The sequence below is a fragment of the Pleurodeles waltl genome, chromosome 1_2 (assembly GCF_031143425.1).
Source record: "Pleurodeles waltl isolate 20211129_DDA chromosome 1_2, aPleWal1.hap1.20221129, whole genome shotgun sequence".
Lineage (NCBI taxonomy): Eukaryota > Metazoa > Chordata > Amphibia > Caudata > Salamandridae > Pleurodeles > Pleurodeles waltl.
This window is the reverse complement of record NC_090437.1, coordinates 64268001-64292672: the sequence shown is the minus strand read 5'-3', so window position 1 is coordinate 64292672 and position 24672 is coordinate 64268001. Positions and strand designations below refer to the sequence as shown.

General features: G+C 44.9%; 1 protein-coding gene across 1 annotated transcript in view; it reads left to right on the top strand.

The window, feature by feature from the left end:
• The window catches only part of MRPS18C (mitochondrial ribosomal protein S18C), an 84376-nt gene that overhangs the window by 28310 nt on the left and 31394 nt on the right, over nucleotides 1–24672 (top strand). Inside the window, exons 2-3 of the mRNA XM_069236369.1 lie at nucleotides 414–469; nucleotides 1198–1281. Of these exons, the coding sequence (XP_069092470.1) occupies nucleotides 414–469; nucleotides 1198–1281 (140 nt within the window). The remainder of the gene's footprint in view (nucleotides 1–413; nucleotides 470–1197; nucleotides 1282–24672) is intronic.

The window sequence follows — 24672 nt, the reverse complement described above, 5'->3', positions numbered from 1 at the left end:
CACACATATTAAAGAAGAAAAATAACCATGATGCAAGGCTCGTCCATAAGGGCTATCGCGCCACTCATTATGTCTTTCCAAGTGAAAGTGATTGTGCCCCAGACCCTCCTTTGTTTCTGAGGACAACCCTATGCTTCACAGACCGTTTTTACAAGAATCATACATTTATTTATTCCTACTAACAGCCCACCTTGCCTCATGGAGCTCAGAATGCTAGAAGCCCTCCATTGTGGGGCAATGTTATGTTGAGCCAACACTGGCCTAAATGCAGAATTGCTTTCATGTAACAGCATGCATTCATTTCCTCCAATATATGGAACAGAGCTAAATTTGACGACGGTGGATTGACCAATCATAATTAATGAGAATTTAATTGATATAACTCTTTTTTTTTTTTTTTCTTTTTTTTCTAGTGGTCACGAAAAAAGATTACAGTGTACACCAGGAAAATGTTTTTTATAAAGATATGGTAAGAGAAATCGTAGCAGCAAAGAATATGGTATGCACTATGGTTGTAGGCATTGGTGGTTAAGAAATGTATCTTTCTACACCTCTTTGTGTGAACCACATGCCACAGCTCACTATTGTAAGCTGAAATATTGTAATTAACAAGTTTTGGACCGAACAGAATTATGTAAAGGGTGAATGTAGAAGTTTGTTTGTCTAAATCATGTTTGTTATGACTTGGCACAACCATTTATGCTGATGTGCAGGATGAAATATGGTATGTAATACCATTGTTGAGGGAGTAGAGAGGCAATATGATACACTCAGGATGTGCTTCTCGCGAGTCATGGACTCTCCGCAGACTTAATGATGGCAATAAGTATTTTATTACACTCTGCAGATCTGCATAGTACTATAATTTATTTGAAAATGTTTTTATCTGTACAACTATATGTTGTTGTGAGTCCTGCCATTGACTGCCTGGGGAATATTCATCCTTATTGTGGGTAGTGTAAACTGCATCCTGGTTCACCTACCAGTGGATCCTACCTCCCACAGAAGATGTAGTGTCTTATTTGTTTGCAGAATTTCCCAGGCACATGCACAGCGAACCCCCAAGATCTAGTGCTCCACAAATGATTCATGTCTTTTATAACTTTGTAAAACTAACACTATGTTAAAAAAATATTTTTTCCAACATACATGCTAGATGATGGCGAATGCTAATGAGTATCTTGCTCATGTTTTCAGCCTATAAACCTGGAAAATCCATACAAGGAACCCCCTAAGAGATGTACCCTATGTCAGATCTCTGTGGACTACAAAAATACACAGGTAAGTGAGACTGTGATTTCTGATCCAAATATGTTTATCTTTGCTGTATATAAAAAAAAAATAACCTTTCTAAGTATCAGTGTGTGCTTGAGGATGAGTGTGAGGGTTTTAAAATTTCTCTAGTATTGAAATAAAAAAATCTTATTACTGTAGAAATCTAGGCCTACGAAACCCTGCTTCATGGCATTAATTAAATGTTTTCTTCAGACTTCACCTAGAAAAGCCATCATTAACAGTTGTTGATAGCCATGTGGTTGTAGTGAATGTTTCTCATCTTTTTGATGTAACTTTGATGTAACTTTGTTACCTTCTAGTTGACGGCCATGGTTAATGCTGTTTTTGCTATTCTGTGCCTTGCAATGGACACACAGATTGAATGAATGTGGAGGGTATTCTTCATTCATTCATTCACTCATTTGCAGTGCTTGCCAAACTGACATTCCCATCTAAGACCTTAAAACCGGCCTTATGATATGGTGACATCTGAATGTTTCATACTTGATATAAAGTCTTTTCCAACATGGGGCTCAGCATTATTATTTGAATCCCTTCTAATGTGTTTGATACCAGTACGCTCCCCCTTAAGTTAACTCCTTATCTGCAAGTATTTATAACCACCCCTGTGCAAAGAGATGCCAGAACTCACTTGAAGACCCGTGAATGACTTCAGCAGCCAGAAGGCTAAAATGTCTTCTAATAAATTAATGACATTAATTTCTCATAGTGATGTGCTCTATAGTTGTTTCTGCCATATCTGGGCTTTTCCATTAGACATTTTAAATGTCTTGAAATATCTCGGCACACTCTGCGATTACTTGTACAATTTTAAAGTGTACCTTAAAACAAAAAGTTTGGATTCTTAACCTTGAAGTGGGATCCTTGCATACAACAGGCCTGACAATAAGCCTCAGATGTTCTTTGATGGCATTGTCATATCTAGAATCTACATATATTTAGTTCTGTAAGGTATGCAATTCCTGGGAGACACTTGTAAGTGGTGTACATATGCTACTATGGGTAAAAGAATACTGCCTTGCCTCTTGGCGAAGAACACATAATATAAAAGCATCTACATTGGGTACTAGTGTGCCAAGACGAGGAAGCAGGGAGAAACTCCTACAGGAAAAAAAGGAAGGACAGGAGACCTAACAAACTGAGGGCACGAGACACAAGTAATCCCAAACTCTTAATCCCTTCTGTTTGTCTGTGTCCTGCATATCCGCTTACACAAGAAAGATGGAAGGTGTAAAGGATCTCATGTCATTTGTCTATGTTAAATCAAATATATGCAGCCTGGATATCCTGTCAGAAGATAAATAAATTCAGTTTGTGAAATGAATTTCAGAAATCTTTCAATAATATCCACAAAAAGTAAAAATGACAAAAATTCGATATCTTAAAAAATACAGCTGTTAATTAAAATACAATTACATAAAATAGTTATAGATTAAAACATTGCAAGTTTATCAACTTTGGACCATCAAATCTTCATATACAATATACGGCAATCTTTCTACAGCACCAGTCTCTCCATATATGATCAGCAGTGCAGTATTACATATACTCCTCCCTTCTTTACAGATGTATAGCCCTTAAGATCTAGGAGCATCTTCTAGAAATGCCTCCTGTTTTTTCCTTAAAGACTGTAAGAATAGCTGTGTAACCTGTGAAATTACACAGCTTTTAACAGCGTTTACTAGTTTGGTCTTTGCATCCTGTGTACTTTTTAAACCAGTTATGACTGACTTGTTTTGACTGCTTTTTCATCGGGGGAGAGGGTTAAAGCTACTTTTTCTGATAGCTATCTCTACATGGCCAGTAAAGTAATAAGAAAGACCATCACAACAGTCCTTGCGCAGGTTTAAGACAATCCAGTTTTCATCAACAACATTTGGATAATTGACTTCTATGTTAGAGTTGTCCCAGAGTATTCTCATTCTATTGTTATTTAATGGAGACCCTTTAAATAATGATAGGGGGGTGCATGTAGAAGATGAAGCTAATTTCTTTCTTTAAAAAAAAAAAAAAACAACAATTGTATCATGATTGCTGTACTCCTTTGTCCTGATTAAGGGACCATGGGGGTTATTTAAGTTTGGGCAGATGGTCTGCTTGCCTGCCATAAACTCTTGTGGAGGACTCTCTGCCCTATTGAGAAATCTCTTTCTGCCACAGGTGTTTCTATGCTGGGAAAAGAGTGCTGTAGGGGCAATGAATGTTTGAAGTGTCTGCTCAATAACAAGGGAGCTGCTACAGTGCACACAGAACCATCAATCAGACCAATTGATATGTTCTTTAGAACTCCAGCAAATCCATGGTGCCTCATAACTTATTCATGGCATGTCCCAATTGGTGTTGATTTAGTTTTAGTTAAAGATTTTTTTGTGCAAATCAAAATGCTCTGGTCTTCTATGCTTGTGTTTTGGGAGACAGCTAGTTTGCATAGATAAACTGACAATGTCTTGAGTGCTTGTCTTATCTTTAGGCTCCATCATCTGCGGTGTGCCTTGCCACATCCTTTCCAGGTGGGCTTCTCATATGCAAGGGAGACGTGCCCTAAGAGTGGCAATAGTTTGAATCCTGCATTATAAACGTTAACTTTTGGCGGCAATCTGCATCTGTGGCTCAGGGTTCCTTTTGCTCATTAAGGGATTTGTAATTGCCCCCACTGGAGCTCTGGGGTGCTGAGGCTTGACTTAATGATTTCAGAGAGAGGCTGCGCAAGTGTGAGAGGGCACCCTCTCCCAGGGGGCACTTGTAACACAGTGGCTAGCAAACTATTAGAGAACTGAAGATGCCCAGGAAGGGAGGGAAAACCGGATCCGCTGTGGCATGCTCTCCCTATAGATTCCCTGGAACAGGTGGAAAATAGCTGCACATCCGGATTTCACATCTGAGGTACAGTGCCTCAGGGGCTCCTACATGAAGGTGAAACAGCCCCTTTGGGAGGTGCAGCTTTACTACGCACTACTGTTCGCTGCAAAACTTAAGGGTATGGACCGAGTCTTCCTACATCTTCGCTACACCTGAGGATGTTTGGACCTGGCTTCATGCAAAAGGCCTAACACGCACAAACAAAAACAGTCAGGTGGAGGGGGGTACTGGGTGATTCTGCGACCTAAACGCAGGAGGGCAGAGTGGCGTGTGCGCAGCCTACTCAGGACCAAGTGACTGCAGAGCAGGCCCAGGCGGTGGGGGTGGTCTCTCTGCACAGCACAAACCCTTTCATGGCCCTGCACTTTGAGCCAGTCTTGGACTTTGGATCAGACACAGGTACCTCTGAGACTTGTACGCCTTTACAGCACACCTGATTCTAAAACCATGCCGAGTATGACCTTCCTTTCAGTACTGAGTCCTTCACCTCCATCCACAGGAGGCGCTATCCAGTTCCCGGCATTGTTGGTATTCATGTTAGCATTTTTGGGTCGGATGCTGGGACCTATGAGACGGGCCCAGGAGACACAGAACAAGTCCCTCAGTTAACCAGACCCCACCAGTGCTCCAAGATGACTTGTTTGTTTTCTTTTTTGCTTTGTTTTTATTTACGGGTTGGGGGAACTTTGTACAGGGACATGCATGTCTGCTGTCTTGGGGGGGATGCAGCCATTTAGGCTCACTGCTGTTCAGGTTCTTGTTGTTTTGTCTGTTACTGGGTCTTTCGATTTCACGTGTGCTCTCAGGGCAAACTGCATGGCTGAGTGTGGCCTTTTCGGTAGTGGATCGCTGTCAACAGGGCAGACTGCAGATCACCATATCCTTCCCTGCACTCCCACTGCCAGTTCACATGATGCGGACAACAGCGTATAGTCACTCCCCACAATACCACATTCTCATGTGGAATGTTTGCAGTATGGCCACTCCTTCTAAATGGTGGTGCATTTAGGCATATCATAAATGCTGTCATGTGCACATTGCCACTCTCCAAGATACTCTTCTCACATTAGGGGAACTGAAAAAAGTCTTCACAAAGTGGAAAGGGCAGGTGTACGGCACATCCATGTCGGCTTACGCCCATGGGGTCCTCATCTGGATTGACCCAAGAGTCCCATTTGTTCTGGACGCTCACAGGGTGAACACAAAAGGGCGCTTTGTGATATTAGAAGCTCACCTTGATGGTGGCCTGCTTACACTGGTGGCACTTTATGCCCCTAACACTAACAAGGCAGGATTTCTGGATATACTTACACCAGCATTTTTTCGGGACCCACTACACCTGGGGCTTTTGGGGGGGGGTGATTATAACTGTGTGCCTGATGTTGGTTTGACTGCTCCACCCCTGTCTTGCATGCTGTCACATGTGCTTGCGCCACAAAAGACTTTCGCAACTGGGTCACACACTGATGCTTACATAATGCATGGTGACTTGGACACCCGCTAGAACCAGAATAGTCCTTTTATTCCCCGGTTCACGAGATGCAGACTATCTTCATCAGTGGCACAACACTGGGATATTCAAGGGCTGGGTGTACATTGTCATTTCGCTGTATGCGAATGATGCCCTGGTTTACCTTTGTGGTGTAGAGGCTGCTCTACCAGGCCTCATGCGCTTGTGGGATGATTTTGGGGACGTATCGGAGCTCCGGGTTAATTAGCCTACATTCCATTTGTTCCCTCTGATGCCGCGCCCTGCTCTGCATAGGACTACTCCATTTGGGACTCGTCTCTAGTGGTGCTATGATACTTTCAAGTATCTGGGTGTTCAGATCTGTGTTATGTTTTGTTCTGTTAAAAGGGCAACATTATAATGTAGGTGGGTTCTAGGGTGGAATGTGGAGGGAGGAGAAGGAGAGATAGCAGGCTGTGAGGACGTGGAGACGTGGTTCTTCTGATGATAGATATTGGCCAGTAATAAACGTTAAACTTACACTCACACCTGAACTCAGATGTTTTGTGGCGTTAATGAAGTTACATTACGTAGTGACCTGGACTGGGGCAGGTTATCCTTCATCACCCCAGAGCATTCCGAGAGTTGTGCAGAACTAAAAGTATGCGCAATATCGCAGACATCGTTAACAGCATAAGTGGTAACAAAAGGCGAGACTTAATTTAAATTATTTGGATCTGTAAAAAGTGAATGGAAACTCGTTGTGAAGTGATATTTACATATGTTACTGTTAAATCGTTGGTTGTTTACGAGCCTGGCATCTTTCACGAGACCGCTGGCATGTATAATCACATACAGCCAGTGATGTGGAAATGCGGCACCAGTATGAGGAGAGGACGCAAGAGCATGCTTGTGCACGCACAGTGTAGAAAAGCTTGGAATGTAGTGCCAACATGACAGCAGAACGTCACGTGCAGCCATTTTGACTCCAAGTCACATTGCTGTGTTTGGCGAAGGGCATGATTGATATCTGTGTCTAGCGATCAAAATAACACGTTAACAGGAATCAGAATTTGTTACAGCTGCTTTCTAACACTCCAGGAGAGGTAGTCTGTAATTTTTTTGAAACCGCTTGCCTGAAGAAAAAGGTAAGACAGAAAGAGAAATTACTGCATGTGGTAAAAAAGGGAAGGTATCCTACAGAAGTCAGAGAAGAAGTATTTTTTCTTAGTTTAAAATGTTAGTTATTTATGTTAATTTATTTTATTTGTTTGAAAATTGATTACAATGTAGGACCAACTAGCCAGGTAGCAGTTAAAACCAAGGAATATTAATCATTCGTCATGACCCACTATTTCACACAACTATGGCTGCAACAGGCATGTCGTGATCTCCGGCCTTCTTATCTGAAGCAGAAGAACCTTAATTGAGCTGGCAAAGAAGGAAAAAAACTGTTGGACTCTTATTTGATTACAAACGGGGGAAACATTCTCTTCTGCCAGGATATGCTTTTTCACAGTTTAGGAATTGAGGAAAGGAACGTTTCTGAGAGCCTTGACGAAATTCTTATAGGTCAAGGAGAATGTTAGCCAGGTAATGTGTATGAGATGTCTGTAATGATACTTGCATAACATTTTGGTGCACAGGTTAATATAGTAATGGAAGGCACAAGTTTTATTCGAGGAATCATGGGAAGATGGTGAAAATATCAAATTTTGTGGCTGCTTGTTCTGCTTTGCTTGAGACCAAGAGGGAGCAAAGTGAAAGGAATGCAAAGAATGCAGCACTCTGAGTAATGAATTTATTAAGGCACTTCCCAAGTTACACGAAGATAATAACATGAGCACTTAATGTGAATGCAGCAACACATGTGCAACTCTTAAAATAAGTACAGCAGTGGAATAATAATAATCAAAGGAAATACAATACATCAACAATGAATAAATTATATATATTTAGTGACTACGTATTTATGCATGCACACAGCAAATCTAGATATAAGAATTAACAATGCATCACCATGGGGCTTGAATCCAACATCATCCTTTGTCTGCCAACTTCAAGTTGTGGAACCTTTGACAACCGAAAAAAAAAAAAAAAAGAGAACAACCCCAATGGGATTACTCTCTGGGCAGTGCGTCCATCCCCAGAGATGAGTTTCTTCTATCCCAATTGTCAAGTTTCCCCACTTTATATATTTTAAACAAAATTAAGAGGAAGGTTCTAGAAACCCACCTCCCTTTGAGTAAGGTGTGCAATTCAAGTGCTGGCCATACCAGGTCAGTGATCCAAAAAACACAATAGAAACTGGTCAGATCTCACAGTGTATTTCTAAGACCGAGCTGTACCCTGCTCTACCATAAACATTCTCAGCCTGGTACATCGTTATCTGTATTCCTCCCCCATATTATGTTCCCTCCCCTAGTGAGAAAAAAACGAAAACACATTAACAAGCTGTGTGCAGGAAAAATACCAGCGCCACCAATGTGATGGTGTTTGAAGCTAAGCACAAAATGGAGTCAGTGGTCAAGATGGAGCAGGTGGTTAAATACAGATAGCATAACACTGCTTTACAGAACCCCGCAAGACCATGTGAGTTTGGGGAGCTTACATATTGTCTGATTAGAGACCAACTGGTACTGGGTACAAACAATCCAAAAGTGCAGGAAATATTGTTGGCTAAGAATCCTAACTTAAAAGAAGCTATTTCCATCATTGAAAGTACTGAGCATACCCCAGGATGGATAAAAGAAATGAGAAACGACAAACTGAAAGAAGCAGAAATAGCCAAAGTGAGTGATAAGTTGTGTGAAGACTCACTGAAAGAAAAGAAGACATGTGGAAGTGCAGAAACAAGCATCTGGAAAATGTAAGTGTTATCGCTGTGGCAGCCTGTGTCATAGTTCTAACAGTCCTAATTGTTATATGAAGATGGCCACTTGTAGGAAATGTGGTACCAAAGGCCACAATGCTTGTGTGTGTAAGAGTCGGGTGATAGTTGAAGCTGGTAGCACAGATACTATCCAACAAGTACAGAAGTTGCAAGAAGGTCTTAATCAGATCATTTTAGGAGTAACATGCTCAAGTTATGGGAACAGAGTGTGATGAAGGGTAATAAAAATGCCAGAATGTCAAGTTACAATTGGAGGGAAAGTAGAGAGTTTAAAGGCAGATTCGGGTTCTCCTTTACATTGATAGGCGTTAAGAACTGGAACACCATCTTTGGGAAGGATGTATCACACTGCTTGAACCAGACATTCATATACAGGTATTCAGTATGTTAGATCCATCATCAGCTTATCATCAGGTATTGCTGCATGAAGACTCAAGACATCTAACTTCTTTTGTTACTATCTTAGGAGCTTTCCGTTTCATATAGATGGCTTTTGGACTGGCGTCAGCCACTGCTTGTTCTGAAACTGAAAGGGTGATGAGGAAAGTGCTTGAAGGAGTAAGACAGATTTTATTTTTCCAGGATGACATTGATTTGCGGCAAGAATAGGATGGATCAAGACAGGATATTGTAGCAAGTGTTGTTGAAGTTGCAAGTTGCTGGAATTGCAGTAGACCGAGAGAGAAATGTCAGTTCAGGGTAGGTATGGTTACATACCTTGGCCATACTATTTTGGGTGAAGGGATACGTCCCAAGCCGGATCTGGTGAAATCCGTGGTCGGATCACTGGTACCTAAAAACAAGGAGCAATTGAGATCATTCCTTGGTCTTGTGGAGTACTGCTCTAAATTTATGGCAAATTTTGCTTCACTGGTAAATCCCTTGAGGGTACATGTCAGAAAAAGGGAAATGTTCAGTTGGAACAAGGAATATATGGCAACTTTTAAAGCGGCGAAACAACAATTATGTAAGATGCCTACATTAGAACATTTTGATGTGTGCAGGAAGACAATCCTGACTGTGAATGTCAGTTTATATGGGCTAGGTGCTGCGCTAACTCGGGTGAGTGAAGTGGTGGCATTTGCCTGTTGAACTCTAAGGGGTCCTGCGAGTCATTATTCTGTAATAGACAAAGAGGCACTGGCATGCACATGGGCAAGTCAACATTTCAAGTTGTACCATTTGTAGTAATGAGTGACCATAAGCCTTTGGTCTATGTGTTTTCCTGTAAGGATAGTGAATGTGTAACCCCCAGAATAAACAGGTGGATGGAAGGACTGGATATGTTTAATTTGTGGGTCAGATACGTTGAAGGAATCAAGAACAACCTTGCTAACTGTCTCTCAAGGCTGCCAATTCAGAGTGAAGATGGAGGAAAAACTTCTAGAGCAGAAATTGGTGTCTTGAGTTGGCCAGGAAGCTATGAAGAAGGGTGAGTGGGGCTTGGTGAGGTAGGATGATGAGCTGTATAGCAAGATTAGTGAGTTTGTGATCAAAAGCTGGCCGGATAAAAACAAAACCTAAGTTATGATGAGAAACGTTTTCAGGTTATCAAGGAAGAGTTGTACTTAGAAGAGAATGTATTATGTTTGTGCAATAAAGAAATCCTCCTGAGGGTCTAAGAGTAAGTTGGTGTGCCTGGCCCATGAGGGTCTTCTCAGTAGAAATTTGATAAAAAGCAAGATTGCGAGAAATATATTGGTGGCCAGGCATGGACAGAATGGCAGAGGATGTTGTAAAAGATTGTATTATGTGTGCGATGTAGGAAAGTACCATCTTGCCTGGCATGTTACCCCCATATTTCACTGTATATATGTTGTTTTAGTGTATGTGTCACTGGGACCCTGCCAGCCAGGGCCCCAGTGCTCATAAATGTGCCCTGTATGTGTTCCCTGTGTGATGACTAACTCTCTCACTGAGGCTCTGCTAACCAGAACCTCAGTGGTTATGCTCTCCCTGCTTTCTAAATTGTCACTAACAGGCTAGTGACCAATTTCACCAATTCACATTGGCATACTGGAACACCCTATAAATCCCTAGTATATGGGACTGAGGTACCCAGGGTATTGGGGTTCCAGGAGATCTCTATGGGCTGCAGCATTTCTTTTGCCACCCATAGGGAGCTCTGACAATTCTTACACAGGCCTGCCACTGCAGCCTGAGTGAAATAACATCCACGTTATTTCACAGCCATTTACCACTGCACTTAAGTAACTTATAAGTCACCTATATGTCTAACCTTTACCTGGTAAAGGTTGGGTGCTAAGTTACTTAGTGTGTGGGCACCCTGGCACTAGCCAAGGTGCCCCCACATCGTTCATGGCAAATTCCCCGGACTTTGTGAGTGCGGGGACACCATTACACGCGTGCACTATACATAGGTCACTACCTATGTATAGCGTCACAATGGTAACTCCGAACATGGCCATGTAACATGTCTAAGATCATGGAATTGTCACCCCAATGCCATTCTGGCATTGGGGAGACAATTCCATGATCCCCCGAGTCTCTAGCACAGACCCGGGTACTGCCAAACTACCTTTCCCGGGGTTTCACTGCAGCTGCTGCTGCTGCCAACCCCTCAGACAGGTTTCTGCCCTCCTGGGGTCCAGCCAGGCTTGGCCCAGGAAGGCAGAACAAAGGACTTCCTCAGAGAGAGGGTGTTACACCCTCTCCCTTTGGAAAAAGGTGTCAGGGCTGGGGAGGAGTAGCCTCCCCCAGCCTCTGGAAATATTTTGATGGGCACACATGGTGCCCATCTCTGCATAAGCCAGTCTACACCGGTTCAGGGATCCCCCAGCCCTGCTCTGGCACGAAACTGGACAAAGGAAAGGGGAGTGACTACTCCCCTGACCTGCACCTCCCAGGGGAGGTGCCCAGAGCTCCTCCAGTGTGCTCCAGACCTCTGCCATCTTGGAAACAGAGGTACTGCTGGCACACTGGACTGCTCTGAGTGGCCAGTGCCAGCAGGTGATGTCAGAGACTCCTCCTGATAGGCTCTTACCTGTGTTGCTAGCCTATCCTCCTTCCTAGGTAGCCAAACCTCCTTTTCTGGCTATTTAGGGTCTCTGCTTTGGGGAATTCTTTAGATAACGAATGCAAGAGCTCATCAGAGTTCCTCTGCATCTCTCTCTTCACCTTCTGCCAAGGGATCGACTGCTGACTGCTCAGGACGCCTGCAAAACCGCAACAAAGTAGCAAAGAAGACTACTGCAACCTTGTATCGCTGATCCTGCCGCCTTCTCGACTGTTTTCCTGGTGGTGCATGCTGTGAGGGTAGTCTGCCTCCTCTCTGCACTAGAAGCCCCGAAGGAATCTCCTGTGGGACGACGGAATCCTCCCCCTGCAACCGCAGGCACCAAAAGAACTGCATCACCGATCCTCTGGGTCCCCTCTCAGCACGACAAGCGTGGTCCCTGGAACTCAGCAACTCTGTCCAAGTGACTCTTCAGTCCAAGTTTGGTGGAGGTAAGTCCTTGCCTCCCCACGCTAGACTGCATTGCTGGGTACCGCGTGATTTGCAGCTGCGCCGGCTCCTGTGCACTCTTCCAGGATTTCTTTTGTGCACAGCCAAGCCTGGGTCCCCAACACTCTAACCTGCAGTGCACAACCTCCTGAGTTGTACTCCGGCGTCGTGGGAACTCCTTTTGTGTCTTCGGGTGAGCTCCGGTTCACTCCTCTTCGTAGTGCCTGTTCCGGCACTTCTGCGGGTGCTGCCTGCTTCTGTGAGGGCTCCCTGTCTTGCTGGGCGCCCCCTCTGTCTCCTCACGCAAGTGGCGACATCCTGGTCCCTCCTGGGCCACAGCAGCATCCAAAAACCCTAACCGCGACCCTTGCAGCTAGCAAGGCTTGTTAGCGGTCTTTCTGCGTGGGAACACCTCTGCAAGCTTCTTCACGACGTGGGACATCCATCCTCCAAAGGGGAAGTTTCTAGCCCTCTTCGTTCTTGCAGAATCCTCAGCTTCTACCATCCGGTGGCAGCTTCTTTGCACCCTCAGCTGGCATTTCCTGGGCATCTGCCCAATCTCGACTGTGTCGCGACTCTTGGACTTGGTCCCCTAGTTCCCCAGGTACTCTCGGCCAGAAATCCACTTTGGTTGCATTGCTGGTGTTGGTCTTCCTTGCAGAATTCCCCTATCACGACTTCAGTGCTCTCTGGGGAATATAGGTGCACTTTACACCTACTTTTCATGGTCTTGGGGTGGGCTATTTTTCTAACCCTCACTGTTTTCTTACAGTTCCAGCGACCCTCTACAAGCTCACATAGGTTTGGGGTCCATTCGTGGTTCGCATTCCACTTTTGGAATGTATGGTTTGTGCTGCCCCTATACCTATGTGCTCCTATTTCAATCTACTGTAACTTTACATTGCTTGCATTACTTCCTTTTGCTATTACTGCATATTTTTGGTATTGTGTACATATATCTTGTGCATATTTGCTATCCTCATACTGAGGGTACTCACTGAGATAATTTTGGCATATTGTCATAAAAATAAAGTACCTTTAATTTTTAGTATATCTGTGTATTGTGTTTTCTTATGATATTGTACATAAGACACCAGTGGTATAGTAGGAGCTTTGCATGTCTCCTAGTTCAGCCGAAGCTGCTCTGCTATAGCTACCTTCTACCAGCCTAAGCTGCTAGAAACACCTCTTCTACACTAATAAGGGATAACTGGACCTGGTACAGAGTGTAAGTACCCCTTGGTACCCACTACAAGCCAGGCCAGACTCCTACATTGGTTGTGCAGCCGTGGGATAAGTACTTGCAACTACTTACCACTTTGTCATTTTGTACTTGTCATCAGAGAAAAATATACAAAACAAGTTCAGTGTATGTACACCTAACCTAAAAGTTTTGCTTTTCTTCTCTTACTCTATTGCTAAGTGCTGAAAAGTACCTCTAAACGTTCAAAAAGTTTTTAAAAAGTTGAAAAAGTTTTTTTTCTGTTTCCTTAAAAAGTCCTGAAACTTTTTCTTTCTTTTATCTGTCCCTAAACCTTTTTCTGTCATGTCTGGTACAAGTCCTACTCTTGATCTGGCCAGCACTGCTTATGATAACCTTAGCTGGAAAGGGTTGAGGAGTCTCTGCATTGGTAGAGGTTTAGGGGTAGGGAAGAATCCCTCTAGAGTATTGTTGAATAACATGCTCATTGAAAATGATAAGGCCTTAGCTGGCACATCTGTTGAGAAGTTAGGAGATGGTTCACACTCTGATTCTGGGGCACCCCCACTAAGAATGTTAGATGGTATCCTTCCCAACTTGCCCCTTAGCAGACCACCTAGCATAACTTGTACTAATATGAGCTCTCATCACAGTAGGGATGTCATTCCTGCAGGCCAAGTTGTTAGAGTGCCAACTGTTAGGGAAAATTCTCCCTCTGTTCATTCACACCATTCTTCTGTGTCAAAGCATGCCTAACCCACCCACCCTGATGACAGAATGTTAGTAAGGGAGCTCAATAGATTGAGCGTGGAAGAGTCCAGACTGAAGCTTAAACAGCAACAGCTGGCTGTAGACAGGGAATCTTTAGACTTAAAAAAAGAAAGACAGAGGTTGGGGTTAGGACCCCATGGTGGCAGCAGCAGTATTCCAGATAGTAATCCTGTGAAAGAGCATGATTCTAGGAATCTGCATAAGATAGTTCCCCCTTACAAGGAGGGGGATGACATTAACAAGTGGTTTGCTGCACTTGAGAGGGCCTGTGTTGTACAGGGGGTCCCTCAAAGGCAGTGGGCTGCTATCCTATGGCTATCTTTCAGTGGAAAGGGTAGGGATAGGCTCCTTACTGTGAAGGAAAGTGATGCCAATAATTTTACAGTTTTGAAGAATGCACTCTTGAATGGATTTGGCTTAACCACTGAACAATACAGGATTAAGTTCAGAGAAACCAGAAAAGAGTCCTCACAAGACTGGGTAGACTTTGTTGACTATTCAGTGAAGGCTTTGGAGGGGTGGTTACATGGCAGTAAAGTTTCTGACTATGAAAGCCTGTATAATCTGATCCTGAGAGACCATATTCTGAATAACTGTGTGTCTGATTTGTTACACCAATATCTAGTGGACTCAGATCTGACCTCTCCCCAAGAATTGGGAAAGAAGGCAGACAAATGGGTCAGAACAAGAGTGAACAGAAAAGTTCATACAGGGGGTGACAAGGATGGCAAGAAGAAGGATGGTAAATCTTCAGACAAAGGTGGGGACAAATTTAAAAATGAGTCTTCATCAGGCCCACAAAAACACTCTGGTGGGGGTGGTGGGTCCAAATCCTCTTCTAATCAAGTAAAGAAACCATGGTGCTATTTATGTAAAGTAAAAGGCCATTGGACAACTGATGCCAGTTGTCCAAAGAAAAGCACCATGCCTCCCACTACCACAACCCCTACTGCTACACCTAGTGCCCCTAGTAATAGCAGTGGTGGTGGGAGCAAACCTACTAATAGCCAATCCAAGGGAGTAGCTGGGCTCACTTTTGGTAATTTAGTTGGGGTTGGTCTTTTTAGGGAGACCACAGAGGCTGTGTTAGTCTCTGAAGGTGCCATTGATTTGGCCACCTTAGTTGCTTGTCCCCTTAATATGGATAAGTACAAGCAACTTCCCCTAATAAATGGTGTTGAGGTTCAGGCCTACAGGGACACAGGTGCCAGTGTTACCATGGTAATAGAGAAACTGGTACGCCCTGAACAACACCTACTTGGTCACCAGTACCAAGTGACTGATGCTCATAACAACACTCTTAGCCACCCCATGGCTGTTGTGAATCTCAACTGGGGGGGGTTACTGGTCCTAAGAAAGTTGTGGTTGATTCAGATTTACCTGTAGACTGTCTACTAGGGAACGATTTAGAGACATCAGCTTGGGCAGAAGTGGAGTTGGAGGCTCATGCAGCAATGCTGGGCATTCCTGGGCATATTTTTGCTTTAACCAGGGCTCAGGCCAAAAAGCAAAAAGGACAGGGTGACTTGGATCCTGGAACAATGGACCAAGTGCTCCCTAAAGCTAGGGTTAGTAAGAGTAAATCCCTACCCACTATCCCTTCCTCTACAGATGATTCAACTTCTGAGGAAGAAGAATTTCCCCCCTGGCAGAACCTTCACCAGAGGAGCTGGAAGCAGACACTGCTGAGCTTTTGGGTGGAGGGGGGCCTGCCAGGGAGGAGCTGAGTGTGGCACAGCAAACCTGTCCCACATTAGAGGGTCTAAGACAGCAAGCTGTCAAACAGCAAAATGGGGATGTCAGTGACTCCCATAGAGTTTACTGGGAGGACAACCTCTTGTATACAGAGGCAAGGGACCCTAAACCTGGGGCAGCCAGGAGATTGGTCATTCCCCTGCAATACAGAGAGTTCCTCCTAACTCTAGCCCACGACATTCCCTTGACTTGACATTTAGGGCAAATTAAAACATGGGAAAGGCTTGTCCCCCTGTTTCATTGGCTTAGAATGTTAGAGGACACAAAAGATTTTTATAAGTCCTGTGTCACCTGTCAAGCCAGTGGCAAAACTGGTGGCACCCCAAAGGCTCCCCTTATTCCACTGCCTGTGGTTGTGGTTCCCTTTGAAAGGGTAGGGGTTGACATAGTTGGCCCCCTTGACCCTCATACTGCTTCAGGCAATAGGTTCATCTTGGTGGTAGTGGACCATGCCACAAGATATCCTGAAGCAATTCCTCTAAAGACCACTACAGCACCTGCAGTGGCAAAAGCCCTCCTGGGAATCTTTTCCAGGGTGGGTTTCCCAAAAGAGGTGGTATCAGACAGGGGTAGCAACTTTATGTCTGCATACTTTGAAGGCCATGTGGAAGGAATGTGGTGTAACATACAAATTCACCACACCTTATCAACCACAAACAAATGGACTGGTAGAGAGATTTAACAAAACTCTCAAAGGAATGATAATGGGACTCCCTGAAAAACTCAAGAGGAGATTGGATGTCCTGTTACCTTGCCTCCTTTTTGCTTACAGGGAGGTACCCCAGAAAGGAGTGGGCTTCAGCCCCCTTGAACTCCTATTTGGGCACGCTGTAAGAGGTCCTCTAACACTTGTAAAGGAGGGTTGGGGACAACCTTTAAAAGCTCCTAAGCAAGACATAGTGGACTATGTACTTGGCCTAAGATCCAGAATGGCTGAGTACATGAAAAAGGCCAATGAAAACCTTCAGGCCAGCCAAGAGCTCCAAAAGCAATGGCATGACCAGAAGGCTGTTCTGATTCAGTACCAACCAGGACAGAAAGTGTGGGTTTTGGAGCCGGTGGCCCCAAGAGCACTCCAAGACAAATGGAGTGGACCCCACATCATTGTTGAAAAGAAGGGAGAAGTCACCTACTTGGTTGACTTGGGCACTGCCAGGAGTCCCCTTAGGGTGCTCCATGTCAATCGCCTAAAACCCTACTATGACAGGGCTGATCTCACCCTGCTCCTGGCAACAGATGAAGGACAGGAAGAAGAGACTGACCCTCTCCCTGATCTCTTCTCTTCCACAGAACAAGATGCTCTAGTGGAAGGTGTAGTTTTGGCAGACTGTCTTACTGCTGAGCAGAAAGACCAATGCATAAATCTCCTGGGTCAGTTTTCTGAACTCTTTTCTACTGTGGCAGGCACCACTTCTTGGTGTGAACACACTATAGATACTGGAGACAGCATGCCTGTCAAAAGTAAGATCTATAGGCAGCCTGACCATGTCAGGGACTGCATAAAACAAGAAGTTCAGAAAATGCTTGAACTGGGAGTGGTTGAACACTCTGAAAGCCCATGGGCCTCTCCTGTGGTGCTTGTACCAAAGCCTCACTCCAAAGATGGGGAAAAAAAATGAGGTTTTGTGTAGATTACAGAGGTCTCAACCAGGTAACTAAAACTGATGCTCACCCTATACCCTGGGCAGATGAGCTAATAGATACACTGGCATCTGCCAAGTATCTAAGCACCTTTGATTTGACTGCAGGGTATTGGCAGATCAAGTTATCAGAGGATGCTAAAGCAAAAACTGCATTTTCGACTATTGGAGGGCACTACCAATTCACAGTAATGCCCTTTGGTCTGAAAAATGCACCTGCCACTTTTCAGAGGTTGGTGAATACAGTCCTGCAAGGGTTGGAGGCTTTTAGTGCAGCATATCTAGATGATATAGCTGTCTTTAGCTCTACCTGGTATGATCACCTGGTCCACCTGTGGAAAGTTTTGGAGGCCCTGCAAAAGGCAGGCCTCACTATCAAGGCTTCAAAGTGCCAGATAGGGCAGGGGAAAGTGGTTTATCTGGGACACCTTGTAGGTAGAGAACAGCTTGCACCACTTCAGGGAAAAATCCAAACTATCATAGATTGGGTTTCCCCTACAACTCAAACCCAGGTGAGAGCCTTCTTAGGCCTCACTGGGTATTACAGGAGATTCATAAAGAACTATGGCTCCATAGCAGCCCCTCTTAATGACCTCACTTCTAAGAAAATGCCTAAAAAGTTATTGTGGACAGCTAGCTGTCGGAAAGCTTTTGAGGAGCTGAAACAGGCCATGTGCACTGCACCTGTCCTAAATAGGCCATGTTACTCCAAGAAATGTATTGTCCAAACTGATGCATCTGAATTAGGGGTAGGGGCAGTCTTATCACAACTCAATTCTGAGGACCAGGATCAACCTGTTGCTTTTATCAGCAGGAGGTTGACCCCTAGAGAAAAGCGTTGGTCTGCCATAGAGAGGGAGGCCTTTGCTGTGGTCTGGGCACTGAAGAAGTTGAGGCCATACCTGTTTGGCACTCACTTCATTGTTCAGACAGACCACAAACCTCTACTTTGGCTAAAACAAATGAAAGGTGAAAACCCTAAATTGTTGAGGTGGTCCATATCTCTACAGGGAATGGACTATACAGTGGAACATAGACCTGGGAGTACCCACTCCAATGCAGATGGACTCTCCAGATATTTCCACTTAGACAATGAAGACTCATCAGGTCATGGCTAGTCTTATTGTCCTTCGTTTGGGGGGTGGGGGTTGTGTAGGAAACTACCATCTTGCCTGGCATGTTACCCCCATATTTCACTGTATATATTGTATTGTAATAGTATTTATATAGCGCTTACTGCCCCTGACGAGGTGTCAAAGCGCTTTTCGGCAAGTAGCACGCTACTCTGGAACCCAACAAGAATTAGCAGTGGATTAGTATAGGGAAATATGAGTACAGTTTTAGTATTATTATGAGTGCATTTGAGCCGTGGATATGAGAGTGTTAGTTAGATTGACTGGAGTAATGGGGGGGTGGAGGAGGAAAGAATTCAGAAGTGTTAATTGGGAGTTTATGGTAAAAGGATTTAGGCTTGGGATGAGTAAAGGTAGGATGGAGGAGGGAAGAGTCTGTGGAATGGGTTAGGGAGATCATAGTAGCAGGGTGAGAATCATGAGGTAGAATATAGTAGGGTTGTTTGGGAGATCATGGTAGTAAAGTGAGGTTTGGTGGGTTAGATGTGGAAGCGGAGGGAATAGCTTAGGCAGAGTTATTTAGGAGATGAAAGTAGTAGAATGGATTTGGGATGAGTCAGAGTGGGAATGGAGGATAGATGGATGGAGACATGACATATGGTGATGGGTAGATAAGTGTGATATAAGATGAGAGCAGGTGATTGAAATTTGTAAGCTTTTCAGTGATCAAGGATTTTGGAAGCCCACAGATCTCAGTACTGGCTTTTAATAGAAATTAGGTAATTTTCAACCCTTGCTGAATGCTCCTTTAGTAGCAATCACTATGTGGGTTCTTATAAGATTTTTTTTAGAACTAAGTTAGAGAACTAGGGGACCAGATGCACAAAACCATTTTGAGGTTGCAAACGCTGCAATTTACAAAAACACAGGGGTAAATGACACAGAATGGCGTATGACCACGTACAAAAGTCCTTTTATGACTTGGAAAACACTTTCTATATCATGGAAGGGCTTTTGAAAGTGTACGTAGCACTGCCTGACCTACATTAACGTGTTGGTGTGCTAGAACACCCACACAGTAATGTTTTGTGAAAGTAAGTTGTGTAGACCATGTAGCCACTTTGTATATGTCAGCTATTGGAATGTTTCCTAGGGAAGCCAAGGACGCTCATTTCTTTCTAGTACAGTGTGCTCTAGGAGCTGCAGGTAAGAGTTAATTTGGCTTCAGCAAAACATGTTTGAATGCACTTAGCTATCCATCTGGCAACACCTGATTTGGATATAGGCTTTCCTTTGAGGTGGTGAAAAAGCAACAAATAGTTGTTTAATGTCTCTAAAAAAAATTGTTTTGTGGAACATAAGGGCTCTTTTGACACCTAATGTGTGGCGAGCACTCTCCACAATCAATTCTGGTTGAGAGAAAAAACTGTAACTCAACTGATTGAGGTGAAAGTCAGAAACAACTTTTGGTAGAAATGTAGGTTTGGTGCATTGGACTACCCTGTCTCATAGGAGATGTAAGAAAGTTTGTTCCAAGGTATATGCCTAAAGCTTGCTAACGCGTTTAAGTGAGGTAATAACAATTAGAAATGACACTTTCCAATAAAGATATTGAAGGAGACTGGTATGCAGGGGCTCGAATGGAGAGCCCATGAGTTGGGTAAAAACAATGATAAGATTCCATGAAGGTGCAGCCGGAACCCGTGGTCAAACTACTCTTAGGCCCCTCCATGAAGGCTTTAATGACTGGTATTTTGAATAGAGACATGTGTTGCTTATTTTGATGATAGACAGCTTATGCAGTGAGATGTACCATATGGAGGTGAATGCTAGCCCAGAGAGTTGTAAATGAAGCAGGTAAAAGGCAGTGTTTTGTACAGTGGCATTAAAAGGATCAATTTCTTTTGAATTACCATAACAAACAAACCTCTTCCATTTAGCTGTGTGGCAGGACTACAAGCTTCCCTGAGAATAGCCATAAATTCAGGTGGTAGATTCAGGTAACCAAATTGTATGACCTCAGGAGTCAAATCGCCAGGTTGAGAGCCTTGGGATTTGGGTGCCTCATTTCTCCATGGTTCTGAGTGCCAAGGTCCGGCCTGTTGGGAATCTCCTTGTGGGGGACTACAGAAAGGTCCAGTAATATTGGGCCCGTCAGCCCTGGTTTACATGTCGGAGCCACTAGTACTAGAGTGAGCAATGTCTGCCTGAGCTTTCGAGCTAGAAATGGAAGAAGAGTGGGAAAAGCATAGGCAAATATTCCTGACAAATTAATCTACACTGTGTTGCACTTAGATGGTGGGTGTGGGAACCTGGCTGCGAAATTTGGGCATTTGGTGTTTTCTACGGTTGCGAAGAGATCTACTCGAGGGAACCCCCCCATTTAAGAAATTATAGAAGGACGACTTAGGGGTGGAGTTCTTACTTGTGGACATGTTGCTGCATCCTGCTGAGGACATCTGCAAAGTCATCTGTTACTGGAAGGTACTGCCCTAACAGGTGAATGATGTGATGCAAAGCACATCTCCAAATTATCTGAGATAAGTGAGATAATTGTAGAGAATGTGTCCACCCTTTTTTTTTGTAGATAATGCATGGTTGTCATTGTTTGTCCGGACTAGGACAACCTTGCCAATTAGGTGAGGTAGGAATGCTTTCAATGCTAGGTGAATAGCTTGAAGCTCTAGATAGCCGATGTGGGGACCCTGGTGTTTGGTGCCCTTGAGACCCTGTAATGTGAGATCCTGCAAGTGTGCACCCCATCCCATGAATGATGCTTCCTTTGTGACAGTGAGGTGGGGAACAGGGCTGAGGAAAAGCTGCCCTCGTAATAAGTTGTTAGTATTCCACCACTGCAGGGAGTTATGTGTGGCGGTCTATCATCACTAGATCTTCTAACTGACCCTGTAGCTGAGACCACTGTCCTACTAGGCTTTGGAGTAACCGATGCAAGGGGTACTATGGCAACACAGGAGGCCATCATCCCTGGGAGATGCATGAGTCTCCTCACTGCGAGTTGTTGATTTGTCTGAAACAACGTTTGGAAACTCTTGATTCTTGCACAATTGGGATAGGCTAATCCTATTTGTCTGTTTAGAAAAGGCCCAAGGTCTGGCTGAAACCGCAGAGGTTGAAGGTGAGATTTTGTGATATTGATGGAGAACCCTAAGCATTGGAACAGATCTATTGTAACCGGAGTGTGTTGTTGAAACTGTTCATGAGTGCTGGCTTTGATAAGCCTGAACATGCACTTTTTGTCTGCGTAGATGGGCTGCTACCACCACTAGGCATTTGGTGAATACCCGAGGTGCAGTAGTTGCCCCGAAAGGTATATGTTGTTTTAGTGTATGTGTCACTGGGACCCTGCCAGCCAGGGCCCCAGTGCTCATAAGTGTGCCCTGTAAGTGTTCCCTGTGTGATGACTAACTGTCTCACTGAGGCACTGCTAACCATAACCTCAGTGGTTATGCTCTCTCTGCTTTCTAAATTGTCACTAACAGGCTAGTGACCAATTTCACCAATTCACATTGGCATACTGGAACACCCTTATAAATCCCTAGTATATGGTACTGAGGTACCCAGGGTATTGGGGTTCCAGGAGATCCCTATGGGCTGCAGCATTTCTTTTGCCACCCATAGGGAGCTCTGACAATTCTTACACAGGCCTGCCACTGCAGCCTGAGTGAAATAACGTCCACGTTATTTCACAGCCATTTACCACTGCACTTAAGTAACTTATAAGTCACCTATATGTCTAACCTTTACCTGGTAAAGGTTGGGTGCTAAGTTACTTAGTGTGTGGGCACCCTGGCACTAGCCAAGGTGCCCCCACATCGTTCAGGGCAAATTCCCCAGACTTTGTGAGTGCGGGGACACCATTACACGCGTGCACTATACATAGGTCACTACCTATGTATAGCGTCACAATGGTAACTCCGAACATGGCCATGTAACATGTCTATGATCATGGAATTGTCACCCCAATGCCATTCTGGCATTGGGGAGACAATTCCACGACCCCCCGATGCCCTAGCACAGACCCGGGTACTGCCAAACTACCTTTCCCGGGGTTTCACTGCAGCTGCTGCTGCTGCCAACCCCTCAGACAGGTTTCTGCCCTCCTGGGGTCCGGCCAGGCTTGGCCCAGGAAGGCAGAACAAAGGACTTCCTCAGAGAGAGGGTGTTACACCCTCTCCCTTTGGAAAAAGGTGTCAGGGCTTGGGAGGAGTAGCCTCCCCCAGCCTCAGGAAATGCTTTGATGGGCACAGATGGTGCCCATCTCTGCATAAGCCAGTCTACACCGGTTCAGGGATCCCCCAGCCCTGCTCTGGCGCGAAACTGGACAAAGAAAAGGGGAATGACCACTCCCCTGACCTGCACCTCCCAGGGGAGGTGCCCAGAGCTCCTCCAGTGTGCTCCAGACCTCTGCCATCTTGGAAACAGAGGTGCTGCTGGCACACTGGACTGCTCTGAGTGGCCAGTACCAGCAGGTGACGTCAGAGACTCCTCCTGATAGGCTCTTACCTGTGTTGCTAGCCTATCCTCCTTCTTAGGTAGCCAAACCTCCTTTTCTGGCTATTTAGGGTCTCTGCTTTGGGGAATTCTTTAGATAACGAATGCAAGAGCTCATCAGAGTTCCTCTGCATCTCTCTCGTCACCTTCTGCCAAGGGATCGACCGCTGACTGCTCAGGACGCCTGCAAAACCGCAACAAAGTAGCAAAGACGACTACTGCAACCTTGTAACGCCGATCCTGCCGCCTTCTCGACTGTTTTCCTGGTGGTGCATGCTGTGGGGGTAGTCTGCCTCCTCTCTGCACTAGAAGCTCCAAAGAAATCTCCTGTGGGATGACGGAATCCTCCCCCTGCAACCGCAGGCACCAAAAGAACTGCATCACCGGTCCTCTGGGTCCCCTCTCAGCACAACAGCGTGGTCCCTGGAACTCAGCAACTCTGTCCAGGTGACTCCCTCAGTCCAGTGACTCTTCAGTCCAAGTTTGGTGGAGGTAAGTCCTTGCCTCCCCACGCTAGACTGCATTGCTGGGTACCACGTGATTTGCAGCTGCTACGGCTCCTGTGCACTCTTCCAGGATTTCCTTTGTGCACAGCCAAGCCTGGGTCCCCGACACTCTAACCTGCAGTGCACAACCTCCTGAGTTCTCCTCCGGCGTCGTGGGATCTCCTTTTGTGACTTCGGGTGAGCTCCGGTTCACTCCTCTTCATAGTGCCTGTTCCGGCACTTCTGCGGGTGCTGCCTGCTTCTGTGAGGGCTCCTTGTCTTGCTGGGCGCCCTTCTCTGTCTCCTCACGCAAGTGGCGACATCCTGGTCCCTCCTGGGCCACAGCAGCATTCAAAAACCCTATCCGCGACCCTTGCAGCTAGCAAGGCTTGTTTGGGGTCTTTCTGCGTGGGAACACCTCTGCAAGCTTCTTCACGATATGGGACATCCATCCTCCAAAGGGGAAGTTTCTAGCCCTCTTCGTTCTTGCAGAATCCACAGCTTCTACCATCTGGTGGCAGCTTCTTTGCACCCTCAGCTGGCATTTCCTGGGCATCTGCCCAATCTCGACTGTGTCACGACTCTTGGACTTGGTCCCCTTGTTCCACAGGTACTCTCGTCCGGAAATCCACTTTGGTTGCATTGCTGGTGTTGGTCTTCCTTGCAGAATTCACCTATCACGACTTCTGTGCTCTCTGGGGCATATAGGTGCACTTTACACCTACTTTTCAGGGTCTTGGGGTGGGCTATTTTTCTAACCCTCACTGTTTTCTTACAGTCCCAGCGACCCTCTACAAGCTCACATAGGTTTGGGGTCCATTCGTGGTTCGCATTCCACTTTTGGAGTATATGGTTTGTGCTGCCCCTATACCTATGTGCTCCTATTGCAATCTACTGTAACTTTACATTGCTTGCATTACTTCCTTTTGCTATTACTGCATATTTTTGGTATTGTGTACATATATCTTGTGTATATTTGCTATCCTCATACTGAGGGTACTCACTGAGATACTTTTGGCATATTGTCATAAAAATAAAGTACCTTTATTTTTAGTATATCTGTGTATTGTGTTTTCTTATGATATTGTGCATATGACACCAGTGGTATAGCAGGAGCTTTGCATGTCTCCTAGTTCAGCCTAAGCTGCTCTGCTATAGCTACCTTCTATCAGCCTAAGCTGCTAGAGTACAGAGTGTAGGTACCCCTTGGTACCCACTACAAGCCAGGCCAGCCTCCTACATGAATAACTGACAAAACTAAAATTATGAGA